Raw genomic sequence first — 21,859 nt, 5'->3', positions numbered from 1 at the left:
TTGCAGCTTCTCCAGTTTAAGAATTTGCAGCTTTGCAGCTATATCATTGTTAATGTAATATCTTTGGGATTTGCACTATTGATCAGGTAAATCAGACATTGGAAGATGTCAACAAGGGATCTGTTCTGTGTCTGTGGAAATGGTTTCATTGATAATGAAAATAAGCATTAGTTGCAGCCCTAATAACAAGGCTCTTATTTTTGGGCATCATTTTGATAACAGTCCATGGCTTTTACTAAACCTGCTTTCTGGAATCCCCACAGATTATCTAAACCAATTTATTTGGGCGTGAATCCAGAAGTGAGTACAATTTTGCTAATAATTCTTCATTGAATTGGGAAAATTGGATTCTCCAATGATTGAATTCTCTAAAGTTTATTTCCTGATTTGATTTTTTCCTGTGGTGGATATTCTGGTGAAGCACTGGACACAAACACAGAAATGAAAACACAAACACTGTCTGAGTGAAGAGTGGCACGTGTCATTCCTTGTCCCGACAACACGGAGTCAGAGTAACCCTTTTTATAGAACAAGAAGTGGTGGACACGGACTGGTCGAGATACGTTTCACCTTATGTTTATAACCAATAACAAACAACTACGAGACCTACATTTGCATATCTACTGCTTACAAGTTATAAAGTTACTTAAAAACTCAACCCACATGCAACCTTTCAGATAACCTCTTTGACTGTTATATAATATATATGATAGTGGGCCTTTTCAACACATTTGCTGCTAATGATCCTCTCAGTGTCACAGGAGAAACAATTAGTCAACTCATCAATTATTCAGTCAACATAAAAAATGAATCGGCAACAATTTTGATAAGTGATTCATCTTTTTAGATATTTTTAGTTTAGAACATTTTGCTACTTAAAGCTTATCGAATGTGGTGACTTGTGCTGATTTTTCTTGTCATATCTGGTGCCCTCAGGTAATTTTGACTTTAAATCCCTGGTTTGAAACTTGCATGATCATATGACTGCTCATGTTTCCTCCCCTGTGGATTTCCTTTTTGTGATATGGCCACATTTCCAGATCTTAACTTGATGAGTACCATGTTGCATAACCCAGAGGATTGTATCACTTCTTGAACATAAACAAGGCTTATTAAAGGCTCTTTTTCAAATATTAACATGTTAATCATGACTAGCACCTGTGACAGAGACTGGTTTCTTTTTTTTTTTCTCTTTTATCCCTAAAATCACCTGCACCCTCTATAGGTCACACTAATAACTTATGCTTGTGATTAAATGCTGTCTGTCAAATTAACTTATGTCTCACCTCCCTCCTCCTCCTTATCCTTTACCCTTCTGCCTCTCTCCTCTCTGCCTCCTCCCCCATCTCTTCTTCTTTCCTTTTATTTCCTCTTTTCTTCTTCTTCTTCTTCTACCTCCTCCTCTCCCTCTCTCTTGCCCCTTCCACACAGATGCTCCCAGCCGCCCAGCTTGACAAGAGTGATGGGATGTGTCAACTAGGTATTACACCTATCCCAACATTTTACACTGAGAGCAGGGAGACTGGCTGGATGGGAAAAGATTATTTTATTTTGGGGGTCAGGGAAAAAAAAAATATACGAAAAGGGAATGTGACCTAGAAGAACGGTGGTGACAAGGCACAGTACAGGTGATGCCAGGTAGGCATCTTCTGAGATGTCCATTAAAGTCTGTTCCTGACATGCACGGTTATGCACAAGTAAAGCATGGAATTAGAACAAAATAGATACTGTACTGCCGTGTCTACTAGTTTTGCTAAAGACATCTGCGCTTAACAATTTAAAGAATACATTTAAAATTGCAGGGGCGTCGAGTGGCGTAGTGGTCTAAGCAGGCGCCCCATGTGTAGAGGCTACAGTCCTCGCTGCAGTTGGCCCCGGTTCGAGTCCCTCATCAGACAGCCTTTGCTGCGTGTCATTCCCCCTCTCTCTGCCTCCCCATTTCCTGTCTCTCTACTGTACTATCAAATAAAAAAGGCATAAAAAAAAAAAAAAATTGCCAAGTGTTGCCTTTTATAGACAGGAAATGTGAGGGGAGATGGACATGACGCATCAAAACTCAAGCTGGGCATTTGTGATTCTATGGTCGCTGTTTTTAAGGCCCAAGGCTTTTAGGATGTGCCCCTCTTTTTTTTTTTTTTTTTTTTTTTCTTTAAATTATTTCGTATAAATTATCTCCGGGCCTTTTTGGGTAGTCTCCATGGCCACTGCCAAAAGTCACATTATTAACAACTGTTTTAACAAGCTGTAAGAAAGTTAAGTTATACTGAGAATCACAGCTCTTACAGTTATAAAATTGCTCTTTTTTTAAAATCATGATTTTGATCTAAAATGACGAATCATTCAGTCTTATTGTTTTTTTTTTTGTTTGTTTTTTTTTTACTAGCATTAAGAGTTTTTTTTAAAATATACTGTATATTTGGTCATTTTGATCTTAGGTTTAGCCAGTATACCTGTGAATTACATTGATTGTAGACAGAAGCGCTCCACAAACATTTTTTTTCATATTTATTGGATTTTTAATTGTTCCAAAGGCACAAACAAAGCAAAGGATGTCGCCGCCCTAATATCAGTACTATACAAACCCATAATTAAAAACAGGTAGCAAAGGAAAGGAATAATACAAACAACCGTGTACATAGTTAATTGGTTCTAATGCTGTAATATAAAAGGAGTTGGTTTGGTAACTTGGTTTCTAAGTAATGAATGAGATGACCTTTTAAATAATGAAACCGCTTTTCATCGCAGTGGGAGGAAGGAAACTGGATCCAACAAGTTCAGTCTTCACTGACCTGTAAGACTTTATTCAGAGGCTTAGTAAACATTTAACATTATTACCTCAGTGATCCAGTATAACTGTCTTTTGTGTTGCAACACTGCTTTTGCAGTTAACCTGTCAGTGGACCCTGATGAATCTAGCACAGTATTTGTTTGAGATGTGGTTTCATTTAAAGTGATGGTTCATGAGCTGCCTAATGCCATCTGTCTCAATCAGAAAATGTTGTTCAAAGACCAACGTCGTGTGAACATGCTCACAGTTTTATTAACTCCAGACAGAGGTGTTGGAGATGTAACCTGAGCTTGAGTCATCCACTGTGTGGCTATCTTTTATACTGAATAGTTTTAATTTTTTTTTCACATATTGTACACCAAACCATTCTGCAATTTTTGTCAGAGAATAGTTGGTTAGTTATTTCAGTTTAACTTGTTGAGGAACTCTCCTTTAGATCAAAATGTCTTTTTTTATAAGAGAGACTCAAGCCTGTATTTTTAAAAATGCTGAAAGTAAGAATTCAGAGTTGAGTGAAAGATGAAAGTAAGAATCCTTCACTTTTACTCCTGTTTCCAAACTTATGAATAAAAGCTGTTTCTCAGACTTCTTTTAACTTGGAAGTTTCAGCGCTCCAGAGCTGCAGTACAGAAACTGAGCTGAGCGTGCCTTTGTTTTCCGTCTGATGATAATTATAACTGAAGCTCTATAGCTAAGAATAGACTAGTGTTAGTTTATTACTTGTATTCGACTGTTTGATAGGATGGTGCACTGCTTTCTGGCATCAATTTTATTTGCACTAAGCATCTTCACTTCTGCACTTGTCTACACTCAGTGTGGTTGTAAATCCTCTTTTATTTCTGACATACCTCGTCTACCAACAGCAGGATATCAGAATTTAGTTTCCCTTTCAGCCAATTTCCTCTTATTACATCCCTATTTATACATTATATTTTTGTTAGATTGGTATACATTTCCCACACTAATTATTCAAGGAGATTTAAACTTTTCACACACATAACATGAACTTCTGAAAAAGTGATGCTATTCCGCAACAACATATATTTACAAGAATATACAATACAGCAGATGTGTGGTCACTCTATATCTCTGATTGACTGTTCCTTCTCTGAATATACTATATATGTAAACACATAGTGATGCGATCACTTGAGAGTTGCTCTTAAGAAACTTTTTACACTTGCCTTTAGGAGGAAGTCATTAGATAGATGTGTCTTATTACTCACATTCAGTAAAGAACTTTTTTACTCTTAAATTGGTACTTTAGAGTTTAATAAATAATGGCCCTGAGATCAAAATGCATATGTAAAATCCCTCCATGACAGTTCAGTCGCACAAAGCTGTCAAGCATTAAAAGTGTAGCTAATTTTAAATAGATTCCACTTATACGTATAGAAGCAATTTCAGTTCAGAGACCAAATGCAGGAACACCTTACTTGATTACAGTTGACACGTTTTGTCTCTTTGTTGTTGTTCGGCAGACACCTCAACACTAAGCTCTTGGCAACTTCTCACTTTCTCATAGTTTTGATTCTAATAAATGTAATGGCAAATTACCAAAGTGCTAGTGACAGTGAATAATTATTAAAAACCACAATGGGATGGTTCAGAGTGTCGCGTCGCTTTGTTTAGTTTCACACAAACAAAAGTACCACACATGCAAGGACAAACTGCCAATCCTTTTATGTGCCTCTTTTTTCATCACCTCTCAGCTGTTTCTGCTCCTCTTCTGTCAAAAGATTGTCCATGTTTCACTCTTTCTCCAAATACTAGCGTAATCTCTGTCTTTGCCCCGTTTCTTCTCGTCTCCACAAGACAATGATCTGCTCGCAACATGAAAATTATTTCTCAATTAATCTGTTGACTATTTGATAACAATAGGTGCAGGTCTGCAACAATCATTTTCAGTATCTATTAATCTGCCAATTATTTAATCAGTTAATTGTTTGGTTTGTGAAATGTCAAAAAAGATAATTATCCTTTTTTTAAAGGCCAAGGTGATGTCTTCAGATTGATAGTTATGTCTAATGGTTCAAAACCCAAAGATGCTCAGTTTACTTTAACATGGGGCAAAGAAAGTGGGCAAATCCTTTCATCTGAGAAGCTGGAGCCACTTAAATCTTGGCAGGTACGCTTGAAAAATGACTTCATTATTAATCACTTATCAAAATACCTGATTAGCAGTCCCAGCTCAAGATTAGTTAATCACCTAGTCAAGTTTCCAGAGACAAAACGGGAGTCTTAAAAGTGCTTTAATAATCTGCTTAACAACCCAAAAACCTACAACAGCCCAAGAAGCAACTGATGATAAATGTTTGCAGGTAACATACTCCTGTCGTCCACAATGGAGAAGAAAAACAAAACAAAACCTGAGATAGGTTTTTCTAATCAACAAGAGGCCTGGCAGCCTCTTAGGCTCTGTGTGATGTGATCAGACCTTCACAATGAAGTCAGGATATTAGATCCCTTAAAGTTATAAATCAAGATAATAATCTCTCTCTTTATCTGTCTCTATTTCTCAAAGCAGACGAGGCAGTCCTGGACGATGTAATCGGACTGAAGGATTCATCTGCAGTGTTCACACCAGAGCGAGACAGAGGAGGGACAGAGAAAGAGGAGGAGGACGTCGAAGGCACAAGGATGGGAGTGGGGAAGAACACCACCTCCAAGTCGATGGACAGCAGCAGTGAGGGGGGAAGATATGAAGAGGAGAGCAAACACGGCGCAGATTTCTACCCTATACCGGTACATGACTGTTCAATGGCCTTTGTTCACCGTTTTTTAAAATTTTCCCACAGTGACAAAACCACAGATCTGGCATGGACATGCATAGTAAGCTCATAATGAAAAAATGTCAAAGACAGGGTTTGGCCAATGTGCTCACAACTTTTTAAATACTCTCACCCTCCTTCTCATCTACCCGTCTCTTTCTCTTTCTCAGACTCTCACACTCAGATTTGGCATTGCTTTTTTCTTGGAATGTATTTGTGTGAGCGGACGGCCAGAGTACACACACAAACTGTCCACTTCATGGCCAGTTGGTGCGTACTGCTGCTGCTGCAGCAGTTCAGTCCGTCCATTTCCTTTGTTTGTCCGCTTGGCTCCAGGCCGGTGCTTCATGTAGGTCAAAAGGCAAAATGACAACAATGGAAATTCATAAATCACACACGGGGACAAACACAAATCTGTGCTTTATTATAACTGCTTGTTTTTTGTTTTTTTGTTTTTTTGTTGTTTCTTTATAAATCCAGTGGTGGTCTTTAATTAGATACTTTTTTTTTTTTTTTTTCCCAAATTCTGTATTTAAGTACTATTTTAAGGTATTTAGAATAAAATGGAAAACGAGCATGATTTGGTGCTGCAACATCAGTAATGTGGCCGTTGTCTCAGATCGTTTTTTGGTGTTGATCTGCGTTCCAGAGATCATAAATCCTCCCTGAGTCTGCTGCCACTGCAACCCCGCCCTGGATAAGCAACGAAAAAAAGTGGACGTATGAACTTTCACATTCATGGAGTAATTAGATTTTACGATGCTTTATAGTTGCGTGCCACTACATTATTATTATTATTAAGTATTTAATTTTTTACTCCACTGTATTTATTTATACTGCTGATTAAGAAGCATTGTTACGGATTTATCTCACCAAGTGTATATAAAGCAGATAATATTACCTCCACTTGACGCTGTAACTCCTGAAAACTGTAATCAGCATTTTCATCTTGGAAATAGCTCTAATGAGAATGTGAAACAGGTTGCTTATAGTGACAAACACTCATCTCTGCAGTTTCCCTCACTTCCTCTTAGCTTTATGGTGTCTTTCAGCTCTTTGTTTTGGTTTTCTGATTTGCAGCTTTCCTGTTTTTGTTAATGCTGAAAAAAGTATTGACTAGTGGTTCAACAGCATCATAGATGGGCAACAAAAAGCTTTAATGAACCCACTGACTGACGCCTGCCTGGAACAACCAGGCACACTGACAAAGTTAGCAGCTAGCTGATGAACACAGTTGAGCACTTAGCAGTAAGGAGTTGGTGGAGATCAAAACGGAGTTGGATAGCCAGTGAACTTGTGTCCGTCTGCTGTCTGGAAACATGGTTGTAATTGAATGCTATTGGTGCCGTATCTGCTGGAAGTGTTAACAGACAACTGCTGACACATTCACCATTATCAACTACAATGTTAGTGCCCAAAAAAATCTGTCAATACAGGCTTAAGTAAAGGATCTGACCACTGCTTCCACTGCACAAAACAAAGATAAAACTTTCCACAGAGCTGTGACAGTGACCTTGAAGCGTGCTGGTTTCCTTTAGAAACTAAGTTAAGAACAATCGCAGGGCTTCTCCTGTGTCATTATCTGAAGCCGTTCTGTAAAACACAAAGGGAATGAAATACGATACTCGCCTCAAGTTTCCCTCGCAGTTATTTTGTCCCATTGAAGCATTTTATGCGGAAATGTTTGTCTCCCTTTACAACTTCGGGGTTATAGACATTCCTTTCCAGTATTTGAGAAATTCTTCTTACACATACAGAGACTCTGCTGCTCATTCTTTAATCTAGTGGGCTTGGCATGTGAACACGGCAGACTATGTTTACATGTTGGAAAACACACGAGTACATTCAAAGGTCAGTCCCCTCCCTGAGATTTTTCTCAGAAGGGAATGTGGGACTGTACAGTAAAAATTGGCTTGTGAAAAAGCAACTTGTAACAACACGAAGACAGATGTGGCAGTGGACAGATGAACATGTTGGCATGCTTCCATTTCTTTGCATATCGTCCCTCAGGCTCTGAAACATTCAAGTATATCAGCTTTAAATGTAATACAAAGTGATTTTTATCCTAACAGTGTGTTCCTTTTTCCTCACTTTTTTTTTTATTTTTTTATTTTTTTATTTTTTTAAATGATCTTCCCTTTGTTGACTAACTTGACATAGATATATTTGGAGACGTACACAGGAAAATCACACACTCACACACCTACTTTGCAGAAGACATTTGTTTGTAAGGCAGCAAGTTTGCATACAGTAGGAAACGTTGTCATGTCGACGCTCCCAAATCTGGTTCATCCTTTTTCTTTATTGCATGCTGTAATTAAGATTGTTCTCTCTCTCTCTCTATATATATATATATACAGTTTTTATTTATGTGTATATGATATTTAAAATCAAAATGCATTTGTGTGTTTTAGGTGGTGGTGAACGGAGTTGGTGGTGCCAATGGAGACCAGGATACTGAGAACACAGAGCTGATGGCGATTTACACTAAAGATAATCAAGGAGCAGAAAAGGTAATTCAAGAGAAAACATGCAGAAACATAATCCTTGTGTGCTTTACCTGTCATCCAAAATTATAATTTACTCTCACATAAGTCTCTGACTGACACATAGTCACACGTTTCAAAAAGATTACTCATACAGTCATGTGCTCAAACTTGTGCTGCACACTGCAATTTATTTTAATCACAGTTGGCATCACTCATTGATGGTCTGTCTTTCCATTTCTTCATTCACTTTTCCCATACATCCTATAAGAGATTCAGAGAAGTAGCGGTACCAATCTGTGAAAATTTACGGTTACAGTAAAAGTCCTGCATTTGAAATTGACTTTTTGTAAATTATTTTTTTTTTACTAAAACTATAATTACCAGCAAAACGTTTGACAGAATGGCCTATTTCCAAAGTTATATATTATTGTGAGTATGTATATTTACAACATTAAAACTGCAAATAGCAGAAAAGTGCTGATGAGGTGTGGACCACAAAGAAAAGTCTGACTCATCTTCGCTGTTATCTTCCCTCTTTCATCTGTGTGTGCTTTTGTCATTGTCACTGTGACTGTGCATTTTTCTTTGCCAGGCAACGGATATCATCTGTTGCACTCATTCTTACATACATTTTTTTTTTTTTTTTTTATCTGCAGTTGTTTTCATTCATAAAATTCAGCCTTCCTAGTATCTGCTCACACATGTTTTTCTTACATCAGCATTTTGGTTTCATTTGGTGTCATCTGACAGTTATTTTCCTGTACTTCTGCAATAACTCAAATTCTTCCAGAATATACACTACTCTGGGCCTTTACACGGAGCACAGTGCAGAGGACAAAGTAAACATGTCAAGAAGGTTATGAATTATGAAGATATCATGCTTCTTTGTGTGTCACTGTGTATGTAGAGCTCGATGTCTGAGACGCTGGACAGCACAGACAGTACGGACGCAAGGAGGATGGATATGATCTACACCATTGAAGACACCCCTCCCTGGTACCTGTGTGTGTTTTTAGGCTTACAGGTAATTTTTTTTGTTTGTATTGTTGTTTTTTGTTTTGTTTTTACCTGACTAACAGATCAGGCTGTGCCAAACACTTTAATATGTTAGCACTTATCTCTGTGTAGTGTTTTTCATCCAACCGACCATCCCCAGTATGCATTACATAACTGGGCACCAGACACAAAAATAGGATATTGGTGGTTCATTGGTTAATGTCCTCACTGTGTGACCTCAGTGTGTTTGTATTTGACACTGGACTTTTGTTCTCTGTCACTTCCCTCTGTCTCGTAGTCATTACTGAGTTCTAATGTATCTGTGAAATACAACAGGGAGATGGCCCAATGTAAAATACCCTTCAGACACTAAGGGAGCTGTCCTTTTAAGTTGTTTTATTTAGGGATTACTTCCATTAAACATCACATAGTGTAGAATATTGTGGCTTAATGCTGGTGTCCTCAGGATTGTCTGGCTCCAGGAATACCAATCAAATTAATGGCCTTTCTGTTAGGACAGATTAGCAAAGACCAACAGATAAAGTGGGTAAGTGCAAAACTGGTTCTCTGACAACTAAAGAAAAGAAATAACAGAAACATTAGCTATTCATTACCATGTGAATTAATAATTCAACAACAACAATTTATCCAACTTCAAATACAAATGTTGTCCAAACATACGCATGAAACTATAACTTAACCACCTCATTACTAAATACAGACTTTCATTCATTAAACTGTTAAACCAAACTTCCAGATCATTCACATACAAACTACATACCATCCAAGCTATTAAAGGAAAATTAACCATGATTATCCAAATCCTTTCTGGGAGCATCAGAGCTTGGTACAGAGATGAACTGTGTTTAAAGTATGAGTTAGACTCTTGAGTTATGGCCATTTAAATGTATAATGTTGTTTCAGGTGATTTTATGCAAAGGGGAATCACCATAAATTTTCCATGACCACTCATGTGTCATGGTTACAGATACACACATACACACTGACTCTGGCGTCTTGTCTTTGCAGCACTACTTGACGTGTTTCAGTGGGACGATCGCTGTGCCATTCCTCCTCGCTGAGGCCATGTGTGTCGGATTCGATCAATGGGCCACCAGTCAGCTCATAGGGACCATCTTCTTCTGTGTGGGGATCACCACCCTGCTACAGACCACACTGGGCTGCAGGTACTAGCACAGACGCACCCACAGCAATACTACCTCACATGAAGGCAGGGAAAGGCTTTGAATAAAAAACACTCCCCAGTCATGCAGCAGTACATGACAATGCAGCTTTTCTTTCGGTTGTACATTTTATTATGTCTTTAAATGTCTTTCACTTCCTCATCTCCTCTCTTTCTCAGGGTAACTGCAGCTCTTCTTAAAAGTCTTAAAAATACCCAATACAAATGCAGTTCCCTGGAAAAAGTCATTAGAAAATATTAAAAACCTTAAATTTAATTCACAAAGGTCTTGAATAATTTTTTCTTGCCTGCCGTAGACGGTAACAGTTGTAACTTTTGGCTGTCAGGAGACAGTAGCTAGGAGGCTCATTGACTCCACCAGGAGTCCATTTTACCAAGGACTTAAATTAACAAATTAATAATTTATTTTTCAATTGGTCAATCCATCAGTTTCTGTCAATGATCTGGGTCCAGACGTGTGGATTGTAAAACAATGGGCATAGATGAGGGAAAGGCCCTCAGCCCTCCCATAAATCAAAACATTATAGAGTAAGTCAATTAAATATTAAGTAACTTCAAAAAGAGGCTCTTTGCCCCATAGACCTTTTTCTGTGATTCATACGAGGATCCAGGTCATGTTAATTGATTAATCATAGCACTAGTAATTATTGTCACATATAGCTGAGAAGTACTGGCAAAAATGTGAAAACAATGTCTTTTTGATTGTTTTCTGTCATTCTTCAACCAGTAAGACTGTGAAAAAAGGTGTTGTAATTACATTCAACGCAGTGTTTAAAAAAGTCTTAAATTTTCTCTCTTCCCCCGCTTTCTTCCACTTTCTCTCTTGTCATTATGTACCACTTAAAGACACGGGCAACATTAAGTTTCTTTTTCTCCAGTCTTCAGCTTTAATGTCACTCTGGAGTGGGTGTAAGTGTGTCTTCACACATTTAAGTACATGCTTACATGCCCTTTCTTGTCTTGGTACGTTCCCAGAATTGTAAAACAGTCGGTTTTTAAATATAAATTTGTATTGAAAGTACCTCACAGTTAAATTGAGACAGCATATATTATACGTCTTACTTTTTAGAGAGAGAGATTTTGTCGCAGTTGTCTTGTATACGTTTTCTATCGGAATATGATGAGGTAATAGTATTTTAACTTCCTCGTTTTGTTCATGTGACTGCAGTTGTCATGTGCAGCTGAGACTTCCTCTTTTGTTGGAATAGAAAGTAGTTTATATTCTCTCAATTGAGACAACAGAACAGCAGCTCATAAAGTTGCAGAAACTAAAGACATGGGGCATTTGGCTGGATGCCAGAGGAATGAGCTACATGTGGTTCTACTGTTGCATCACTTCTGGGCAAGCAGTGTGAATTACGCTGAAGCTTTAATTGATTAAACACACAGATGCATCTTTGTCATCAACCTATTAAGCAAAAGGGATGACCCTGCTTTGGGGTATACAAGTAAGCGCATGTCAGGAATATCTCATTTCATCCCGTTTCTCACAGATTTATTACACTCTGTTAGTCTAAGATGCCTTGTTCTCACTGCTTACACACATTCCCCTTCATGTTTTTTTCCCCCTCTGTCTTCACTTTACATCGAGGGGCTTGATCCGGTATCTGGAATCTGTTCATCTCTGCAGTTCACCACATTTCATGTTCAATTGGTTTTTGCTCTTATGTAACGTTGATCGAACATTATGTGATCCAGTTCTGTGTGTGTGTTTTATAACCAGTCATTCACCTGCTTCATTTCATGAGAATTTCATCAGTTCCATCATTTTCCCCATAAAATACCAGCTGACATGAGAAATTACCTGTTGCCATGGATATTATCCCATCTATCAGATTGGTATTTCAATGAAAGCCAGGTCATGTTAGCATGAGGTGTTATTTTTCTTTCATAAAAGAATAGCAGTTCAGTGAGGTAAACTCACTGCTTCCATCTTTGTAATAAAACTAATCTTTCCATCATGTTGTGGCAGATTCTCAGTCTCATTATTGCTCCCTGTGTGCCGCAGCAGCCAAATCACCTCATTCAGACAAACCCAGACAGACACAGTCGCTCAATGTTCTTTTTGACACCAGCTCGATGGCCTTGACTGAAGCCTTAGTGAAAATAGTGCTCAACACTGTCCTGACTACTTCTTTTCTTCCTATCCCGTTTTCCTGAAGGTGATATCTCAGCCTTGAGGGAATTTCATTACGTCTGACACAAACATTCACTCGGACTCAAGGATGAACAGATTAGAATTTGTGGTCAAAAGTCAAGGTCACTGTGACCACACAAAAGATGTTTTTGGCCTTAACTCAAGAATTCATACGCTAATTATTACAAAATTTCACATAAATGTCTAATAGGATAAAATGATGAAATGATATCCAAACGGTCAAAGGTCAACTTCACTAAGACATCATAACGTTCTGCAAAAACACTTTGGGCCATTATTCAACCTTGTACCTCAGGAACAGAAGTGGAGATTATGATCATATAGTTGGTGGTTAGAAAAAAAGCGAACAAAACGTGGAAAATGCCTTTAACCCAGTGGGACTGATTGATTGATCATGGCTGTCTTTCCTCATGAGGCTTTAATGTGAAACATCTGTTTCCCATTTTTGTCAGTTCTTCTAAATTTTCTCATGCTCAGTGATTTCATCTCTTTCCTCTTGAACTGTGCATCAAAATATCTAAATTCTCTTTGCTTCAAGGCTCGACGAGCCTTCAGACTTTGGTTGGCGTACTTTTCCCAGCGTCAAAATAAGGAACAATTATGTCATGAAACTCTATTTGGACACGTACAAACGTCACATTTTCAAAAAGTGAATTTTGAAATGAAATCAAAGTAACACATTCGCTTGAACTAATTTGAACAGAGCCCCATACAGCGTATGCTCGCCACCCACCTGGTAGCAAGTGACTCTTCAGATTTGTTGTTGTTGAAGAGTAAGGCAGCTGCTTGTCAGAGCAGCCTTGTCATTGTAAGTAATTTTGCAATCTACAATGAAGAACCCAAAATACTTCCACACGCTGCCTCTCAGATACTTGAATAAAAAGTGGCAGCCCAAGGAGCTACAATTTCTTGGAAGTTAAAGGGATATTCCACTGATTTCAGTATTTCAACATTTATTAAATGATTAAACAAAGAAACTGTCAAAATTGCTGCAGCAGCAGCCAAGACATCCTCACTTTTTTTAGCCCGTAATACAGTATGGCTCAAGCTCTGGACCGTTCCCATAATGCAGCATCTGTTATTAGCCTGGTAAATGCTCACGCCTTTCAAACATTTAGATTTTCTGCAAACATTTGATAATAAAAAAATAAAAAAATAAATAAAATTTTAGATGCCACTTAAAATTTGCCTCGTCATAACAACAACAGAAATTTTCTGTTCAGTCCAGCTTCCAGGAAACTCTGGCAGAGGGTGATGGCTGTCAAAAGTCCAGGGGGAATCTCACACTCAGTGAATGAGATTGAAATAAATGAGAATAATTACTAGCAAGAAAAGAATAAAGACAATGGAAGTGCTGTACCCGGGTGGTTCTACACAGAAAATCTCTTTTTATCTCTCTCTGTTTTACATATAACGATATATATAATACTTGATATAATTATTGAGGCTTGTTAATTTCATTTCTGAACAATGCTTTCTTTGTGTCCAGGCTGCCATTATTCCAGGCCAGCGCTTTTGCCTTCCTCGCACCAGCCAGAGCCATCCTGTCACTGGACAAATGGAAGTGTAATAGTACAGGTAACTTCTCCTTCTTCTTCTGTCTCTCAAACGTCCCAACGTCAAAAAGCTGTCGGCCTCAAAACGGCTCCACACAGGATTAGCTGGTTTATATTTGCATGCTCCAAATTGATAACTAGAGTTTTCTTTACACAACCAGAGATTCCAGCACTGAATGGCACAGAGCTCCTCAACACAGAACACATCTGGCATCCCAGGATACGAGAGGTGAGAAAACTTGAGACAAATGAAAACTCATGCAGATAGCAGACAGCAAAACTGGACAGAAGATGATGAAAAAGTGCTCTAAAACACATCTTTGTATGGTATGTTTGCAATGATGAATGAAAGAAGCTGAACTCAAAGTAAAAATTAGCATAAGATGTTATTCAACTTAACTTATGCAACTCATTACGCAAAGTTTTGCACAACTATAGTTGAATAACATGTCTTTTTGGGTTTTTTTTTTTTCTAAGCTACTGCTTGTAACAGTTGGCATTTAGATTTTTTTTTTTTTTTTTTTTTTCCCAAGCATGAAGATTGCTGTCTGTATATGCCTGAAGGGTTTGGTTTTCTGTGGCAGGAGCAGTTAATTTGCATTAACCTTTTCTGTTTGCGTAAGCCAGTTGAGTAATAGTTTTTTGTGTGATGCAAGAATGAGACATAACTCAATCAGAGTGAATCAAATTGTTGAATGGGAAAGCGATGGGCTGTAGGCAGGAGGAGCGTGCAGGTGATAGAAGAGAACAGGAAGACGAATAACAACCAGACAAATGGGATTATCACTCGGAGGTTTCAAATGAAACCTGGCTCACTGGTGATTCTGTAACACCATCTCCTCCAACCATGGTGCAAACAAAATGTTCTCTTAGCTTAAGTTTTGATTCATAAATTGAATTACACATTTTTAGCTAGGAGGCAAATGTTATACAATGATTTACGCCAGGATATCGCATGGCAAACTTTACTAAGCAAAGCATGTGATTGATCAGTGTTAACACATTTTGTCTCATGATCTGTGTGGTTCATATAAGACGATTCTAACAATCGCCTCATTCATAAAGTATGTGGATGTTGCTGTGGAATTTACCGCCACTGCTCATTTTGCCTGAGGCTTAATAAGCCTATTTTATTATATAAAAATGTCAAAGTTCTTCCATTAACGTTAGGAAATTATGTTTCAGGTGAAGTACGGCGTCTCCTTTACTAGAAGCTGTGGGAAACCCTGATGTAATTTTACAAAATGAAAGCATTAAATTAAGTTTAAGATTTAATGAAAATCTACGTTTACATAACGTCATCTTTTGTCTCTCTGAGCCTTCACCCGTGCTTCGTTTACTTGAATTGTTGATTCAAGGTGAACATGATGTGAGACTGTAGCAGGGTTTAAGTGGGTAGATCCACATTTTTTTAAAATACGTCCTCTTTTCTTTGTTCTGTCAGATCCAGGGGGCCATCATCGTGTCCTCCGTGGTCGAAGTGTGTATCGGAGCGCTGGGTCTGCCCGGGATTCTGCTGAAGTACATCGGCCCTCTGACCATCACCCCCACCGTAGCCCTCATCGGCCTGTCTGGTTTCCAGGCTGCAGGGGAGAGGGCTGGAAAACACTGGGGCATTGCTATGTTGTAAGTACAGACCCCCATGCAAAGAAATGTACATTCATGTGTCAACAACATCTAAAATCCCGGCTCTGTTGTCTCTTTGTATGTTGGGTATGTTCTGACATGAAAGCCTGTCTCCATTGGAAACCACTGAAACTGACTGAATAAAAACTATCTCGCCATTGTTCTGTTATTTTGGGTGTACTATCATCTTAAGCTTTTATACAGAGATGAATACTTACACGGTGGCTTGGAGCTCACTTTCACGGATTAACAGTGACAATAAACTTCCTCCTCCTTTTTACAGGGTTCTTTGCAGCCCAAGAATGAGCAGATAAGAAGAGGTCTAGGAAAGAAAGAAAGCACTTCTTTTACTCAGGAAAAGATTGTAGACTGTAAAGATCGACTCATAGGCAAAGACCCACTTCAAAGCTGTGATATTTAGGTGGTGTGACATCAGTTCCTGCTGTGTCACGGCTGTTTACACTGCAGCCGGAGGGCCTCGTCTCTCGCTCCACAGGGACAGGTTATGTGCCCGTAATTGCCACTGATTCGCTCTTTCTCTGGCAGTTAGGATAATTGATTGGCTCTGAAGCCTCTGGGGCTCTAGTCAGACGTTAACAGGAGCTGAATATACAGTCCAGAAAAGAATAATAAAAGGCTACTCTCTGACTGTGATCCACCGATCTGTTTCTGTTTGCAGGACTATCTTCTTGGTGCTGCTCTTCTCTCAGTATGCCAGAAACGTTCACTTTCCTCTCCCAGTCTATAAAGCCAAGAAAGGCTGGACTTCCTATAGACTTCAAGTCTTCAAAATGTTTCCTGTAAGTACATACATACCTCAGCTTTTAGCCTTTTGCACAAACCGTGTCTGGACTCCTATTCTTGATTCCTTTTTCTTAGAAAATATTCTCTTAAATATTATCTTTTAATGAACATATTCCCCCCACCCCCTGCCTCCACTGCAAACTGTGTTCCCATCTATGTCACAAATTACTTAACAGAGCTAATCTCACTCCTCCATGGGGGGTTAAGACGCTCTCTCTTTGTTTGCCTCTGTGCAGGGTGTAAATCAGTCTTTTCCTGCCCTCTGCTGGTGATATATTAAATAATAAAAACTCTCTTAAATTCACATCAAAGTTACCTACCAGTCTCATTTATACCTCTCACCTCAAAAGGTTTCCCATTGCTCTTTTCCTTTTTATTGGCTCACTGTTAACAGTAAAAATGTTAAAGTGTACTTGATTTTGCTGTAGCCAACATGCCATAGCCTTGGAGGCCGGCAACATGGTGCAACTCTTTTAAACTTCACTTATTTTCTATGGAAGTTGAATTGTGTTGAAAGAACAATGATAATAATAATCAAAAAAAATGAAGTCACATTTAATGACAGAGTCTTCAGCTGCTGTAATATTTCCCAGTGAAAGAAAATATGAGCAGGGGTATGGTTCAGAGTACAGTGGGTGTGGTTGGTGAATGTAGCACACAATATGGAGTTGTAGAAGAGCTTTAACCTTCCTCACCTGTGACCTTAGTCAAAAGTAAAATAAATTAACATTTTACATGAAAAGAAAACACTCAAAATAGTTTTTTTTATCACAGATAATTGAACAAGTGACACAAGTATGCAGGTTTAGAACTGGTAATACATGTTTTTACTTCACTTTGTCTTTAATGTGACTGATGAGTGTTTTCTTTTCTCTTGCTACAGATCATCATGGCCATCCTGGTGTCGTGGCTGTTGTGCTTCATTTTCACTGTGACTGATGTTTTCCCGCCAGAGAAGGACAAGTATGGTTTCTATGCCCGTACAGACGCTCGTCAGGGAATCCTCACAGCTGCACCGTGGTTTAAGATCCCATACCCCTGTAAGTGTGTTTATGAGGAGGAGGAGGAGGAGGATGATGAAGGGGGTGTTGGAAATGATCATTGGTCTTATGCCTGGTGTAGTGCCTAGTGAAAATATTTTTTAAAAAGTCTTACATTTAAAGTTTTAAATATTTTGTCTTGCCTGGTGCGTACAGTGATGTAAGTTAACAGGTCAGAATAAACAGGTTGTGTAGTTATAGTAGGAGGAGGTGTAACTATGATACAGCAGGAGTTAAACCCCTGCTGTTACAACCTGCCAGAGGCAATGAAGAAAAAAAAAATATAAGAAATAAAATCATTTTAAAGTTATTTTCTGTTTAAATGCAGCTGTTTCTCACTGAGCTTTTACCTCTACAGTCCAGTGGGGCCTTCCTACTGTAACAGCTGCAGGCGTGATCGGGATGATGAGTGCTGTGGTGGCCAGCATCATTGAGTCGATTGGAGATTACTACGCCTGCGCTCGTCTCTCTTGCGCGCCTCCACCTCCCATCCATGCCATCAACAGGTAACTCTTCAGTTTCTCATTTCGACTTTCTACTCTTATTCATTCTCGCCAGTACTCCATTTGTTTATGAGTCATGGCACGGGCAATTTACTGTCTGTCAGATACTGTAATTAGACTGTTTTTCCTCTGTCTCTGCAGGGGGATATTTGTGGAAGGTATTTCCTGTGTGCTGGATGGTCTTTTTGGAACGGGAAATGGCTCTACCTCCTCCAGTCCAAATATAGGTGTCCTGGGAATCACCAAGGTAGCACACAAGTCTTTGCACATATCTATTTAAGTTTGTATTTCTTTAACCAGGGCTAGAGCTCAAATAATAAGCTGCATCATTGATTAAGCAATTGGCAAAAAAAATAATTGCTATTGCCAATCCATTAATCATATGAGCCACTTTTCAAGCAAAGATGCTAAATGTTTCCTGGTAACAGCATCATAAATTTTCTTATTTGCACTGTTTTATATTATTTTAGATTGAATATTTATTTTTGGTTAGGGGCTGGTTAGCGGGTATTTGCTGTGGGCATTTTACACAATTTAATGACATTTATGAACAAAAAATGGGCAAATTAACTAATAATGTAAATAATTATCAGTTGCAGCCCCACATTAAACTAATAGCTCAATTGAGGTGGAGCTATACGTAAACTGTAAGACACACCTACCACCCTGCCATGAGCAGGAAACATCCATTAATGTGGTTAATGATGGGCCTTGTTGATTCTGCCTCTAATTTAGAAGACTGTATAATATATACTGTTTAACTGTACATGTGTAAGATCCCCAAAGCGATCATCATATGCTATAAAATATACAGTTTGTCAATTTCGGCCCTCAGTAAAGTAAACCCTCCACTTTAACATGCAGACGCTGCTCCGGGGTTGAGCCCCACCTTATTAAACGTTTTATTCCGCCTCTCACTGACTCCTTTCCCCTCCTCCAGGTGGGCAGCAGACGTGTGATTCAGTATGGAGCTGCCATGATGCTGCTGCTCGGGCTGGTGGGTAAATTCAGCGCCCTGTTTGCCTCTCTGCCTGACCCTGTCCTGGGAGCTCTCTTCTGCACCTTGTTTGGTATGATCACAGCAGTGGGACTGTCCAACCTGCAGTTTGTCGACCTCAACTCCTCCAGGAACATGTTTGTCCTGGGCTTCTCCATCTTCTTCGGACTGATGCTGCCAAGCTACCTGAAAAAGAACCCACTGGTGACAGGTGAGTGAAGAGGAGTGATCCCTGTACCTACGTATGTACAAACTAGGGCTGGTATCAATATGAAGATTTATTGTCACATTGACCACAATAAGGATTAATGGATAGATATCTTTTTGAACATACCCGTGCACAGGATTCTCCATCCTTGCAGTGGACCTCTTGAGGAATAAACAACATTCAGTTGTTAAGAACTTGTTTATACATTTAAAACCAAAGTACAGTTAGGTTCTGTTTCACTTCTTTTGACTTTTCGACTAACAAAGAAGCAATACATATTGGATGTGAATAAAACATACACAGCATTGATTATCTCAGTGTAATATTCTGTTGTTCCTGGTCAAGTGTACCATTTTTTTCTTACTACTTTACCATGCACCCATCATAATGTACGAATATAGATGTGTGTATGTGGTATTTAGCTGTAGCATAACATTTAGCTTTGTTTTGTTCTATATTATATTAATTGAAGACAAAGTGTGCTTACACAACCAACTTGCCATATTTTTTTTTCTCTACCACCTTTGTCATCTTGCACCTGCCTCCAGCTGCAATACTCTCCAACCTTTGGAAAGTTTTGTCTTGTCTAAATCTGTCTGGAGGCTCGGCTCCAGTGAGTCGGAACAACGCCTTTTTCTCTTATGAATAAACCCACACAAATGATTCAGTACACACAGCGACTTGTTGTCAACCTGTCAGAGGGAATTAACTAATTTACTGAACATACGAACATGACTGAAATGAGGTTGGTTAGAGACTGATAATGTTAGTTTTGGTAATTTTTCAGTTCCATCCTCAGCACAAACTACAACATATTTTAGTCAGTTACTAAATTCCTGTCCCTTTTATCTTTCTCAGGCATAGTTGAAATTGACCAAGTGCTGAATGTGCTCCTCACCACTGCCATGTTTGTTGGAGGCTCTGTCGCCTTCATTTTGGACAATACGATCCCTGGTAAGGTGTTTAATCCACTGTTTCACTTTCATTTGTCCAATTAATGATAACCCCATGTAAAATTAATGTAAATTGTGCTGTTAAGTTTATAGCTGGATTGATTGATTGATTGATTGATTGATTGATTGATATAATGGTAGTATAAAACATTTTTAAGGAAGAAAATCATAATAACATGGCCGTGACAGCCAAGCAGGTATGATCATATCATCTCAATATCCCTGTGGGAGACCTGGAAGATGTGGTGGGGAAAAGGACGCCTGGGCTTAACCTGCTGCTACGACCTGGATTGGAATAGGCGACACAGGAATGAGCAGACTCATACCCTTTAAGCATCTATGACTTTGTATTTCTTTATGTCTTCAAATGGATCAAACGATTGTAGCAACAAAGGGAAGCTCATGTTTTTGTCCATGGTCCTATTTGTTTGTTTGGACTTTTAATTGTGGATCTTTAGGAACTCATGATTAATCTCTCCTCCCTTTTGTCTCATCAGGTACTCCTGAAGAACGAGGCATCAGGAAGCTGAAACGTGGTTCTGGTCTCAGTGCAGCAGAACTAGAAGGGATGAGATCTTATGACTTGCCATTTGGAATGGACTTCATCCGCAGATACTCCGTCTTCAAGTACTTCCCCATCAGCCCCACCTTCACAGGCTATCAGTGGGGAAGGCTACAGGAAGCCTGCAGGAGCAGAATGGGACATGGAGATGCGGTGAAGGGGGGAGGAATGGGAGGGGAGGGAGGAACAGCACCAGGGGAGAGTCGGGTATAGCCAACGGGCTTATGTGTGGCTGAATTTGGGGAGCAAGATGATGGTACACTAAGATAAAAGGATGGGAGAGCGGAGGACAGAAGCGGTGCAGGATTTGGGATTGTGATGCACCCAACCCCCCTGTCAGTATGTGTTTTCTTTAGCTTGTGTCAGTCTTTTCCTACTTCCCACTATGCTATTTTAAGCATGCTCTAGCAAGTCACAGCATGCTATAAAAGATGTCACCACACAGAGGTTAATTATTGGTGTGTGTGTATGTGTGTGCAGTATGCAGCAAGAGATGATGGCACTTTAATCCAGAAGGAGACAGATGGGTTTCAAACAATCAAAGCAGAGTGTTTGATGATTCACTGACTCGTAATCACTGGAACTTCTACTGCCTGTGTCATTTTATGAAACATATTCTACTGAATACTCTACAGTAGATTTGATTATGTCAGTTGAGGATTATGCAAAATTTCTGTTGGGAATCATTTTCCTCTAGACTCATTATGCAACCGCATTAGAGATACACACATGCGCACACACTCTAATGGCCTCACCAAAACTAGCTTGAGCGCAACAATGCACGTCGGGGTCATACAGACTGATGGAAGTGGTTTGTCAGGTGCCCTTAGCCATGCAAAGTGATTGTGAAATTTTATTTTTGCACTATCTGCCTTTGCATTCAAATCTAGAATGTCACTCGCGCCCCCATTTCTTCTGTAAAACTCCTCAGAGCAGCACATCACATCCGCTCATCTCATGCTGAAGAACCTCACATCATCGTTTTTTTTCTGTTATGTAGTACAGAGCTGATATTCACAAAATCTCCCATGTGATTGGGCAAAAATTCACTAACCTAACAGTTTACGTCTTTTTAATGTGTCAGTATTATGCATCATTGACTAACCAGACCAAAACAATAGTTTACTTGAACCTTGACTTATTTGGCTTCAGTAGTGAACAAAATTATCAGGGTTTTATTTTTATTTTCTAACCGTAATTTGCT

General features: G+C 39.0%; 1 protein-coding gene across 2 annotated transcripts in view; it reads left to right on the top strand.

Annotated features, from left to right (window-relative positions):
- LOC111237737 (solute carrier family 23 member 2-like) overlaps positions 1 to 20,868 on the top strand; it is a 34,454-nt gene extending 13,586 nt beyond the window's left edge. Inside the window, exons 1-15 of one of the 2 annotated variants that reach the window (XM_022766947.1) lie at positions 1,432 to 1,480; positions 5,313 to 5,533; positions 7,974 to 8,072; positions 8,956 to 9,072; positions 10,074 to 10,231; positions 13,896 to 13,984; positions 14,124 to 14,191; positions 15,407 to 15,588; positions 16,268 to 16,388; positions 17,276 to 17,432; positions 17,791 to 17,938; positions 18,077 to 18,182; positions 18,876 to 19,143; positions 19,999 to 20,094; positions 20,591 to 20,868. In XM_022766947.1, the coding sequence (XP_022622668.1) occupies positions 1,432 to 1,480; positions 5,313 to 5,533; positions 7,974 to 8,072; positions 8,956 to 9,072; positions 10,074 to 10,231; positions 13,896 to 13,984; positions 14,124 to 14,191; positions 15,407 to 15,588; positions 16,268 to 16,388; positions 17,276 to 17,432; positions 17,791 to 17,938; positions 18,077 to 18,182; positions 18,876 to 19,143; positions 19,999 to 20,094; positions 20,591 to 20,868 (2,157 nt within the window). Of the gene's footprint in view, positions 1 to 1,431; positions 1,481 to 5,312; positions 5,534 to 7,973; positions 8,073 to 8,955; positions 9,073 to 10,073; positions 10,232 to 13,895; positions 13,985 to 14,123; positions 14,192 to 15,406; positions 15,589 to 16,267; positions 16,389 to 17,275; positions 17,433 to 17,790; positions 17,939 to 18,076; positions 18,183 to 18,875; positions 19,144 to 19,998; positions 20,095 to 20,590 lie in introns of those variants that run through there. The other variant, XM_022766948.1, reaches the window with a different exon arrangement.
- Positions 20,869 to 21,859: the final 991 nt, after the last annotated feature.

The sequence above is a fragment of the Seriola dumerili genome, unplaced genomic scaffold (genome assembly GCF_002260705.1).
Source record: "Seriola dumerili isolate Sdu_G_001 unplaced genomic scaffold, Sdu_1.0 BDQW01001090.1, whole genome shotgun sequence".
Lineage (NCBI taxonomy): Eukaryota > Metazoa > Chordata > Actinopteri > Carangiformes > Carangidae > Seriola > Seriola dumerili.
The sequence above is the reverse complement of the archived record's forward strand: the minus strand, read 5'-3'. Positions and strand labels throughout refer to the sequence as shown.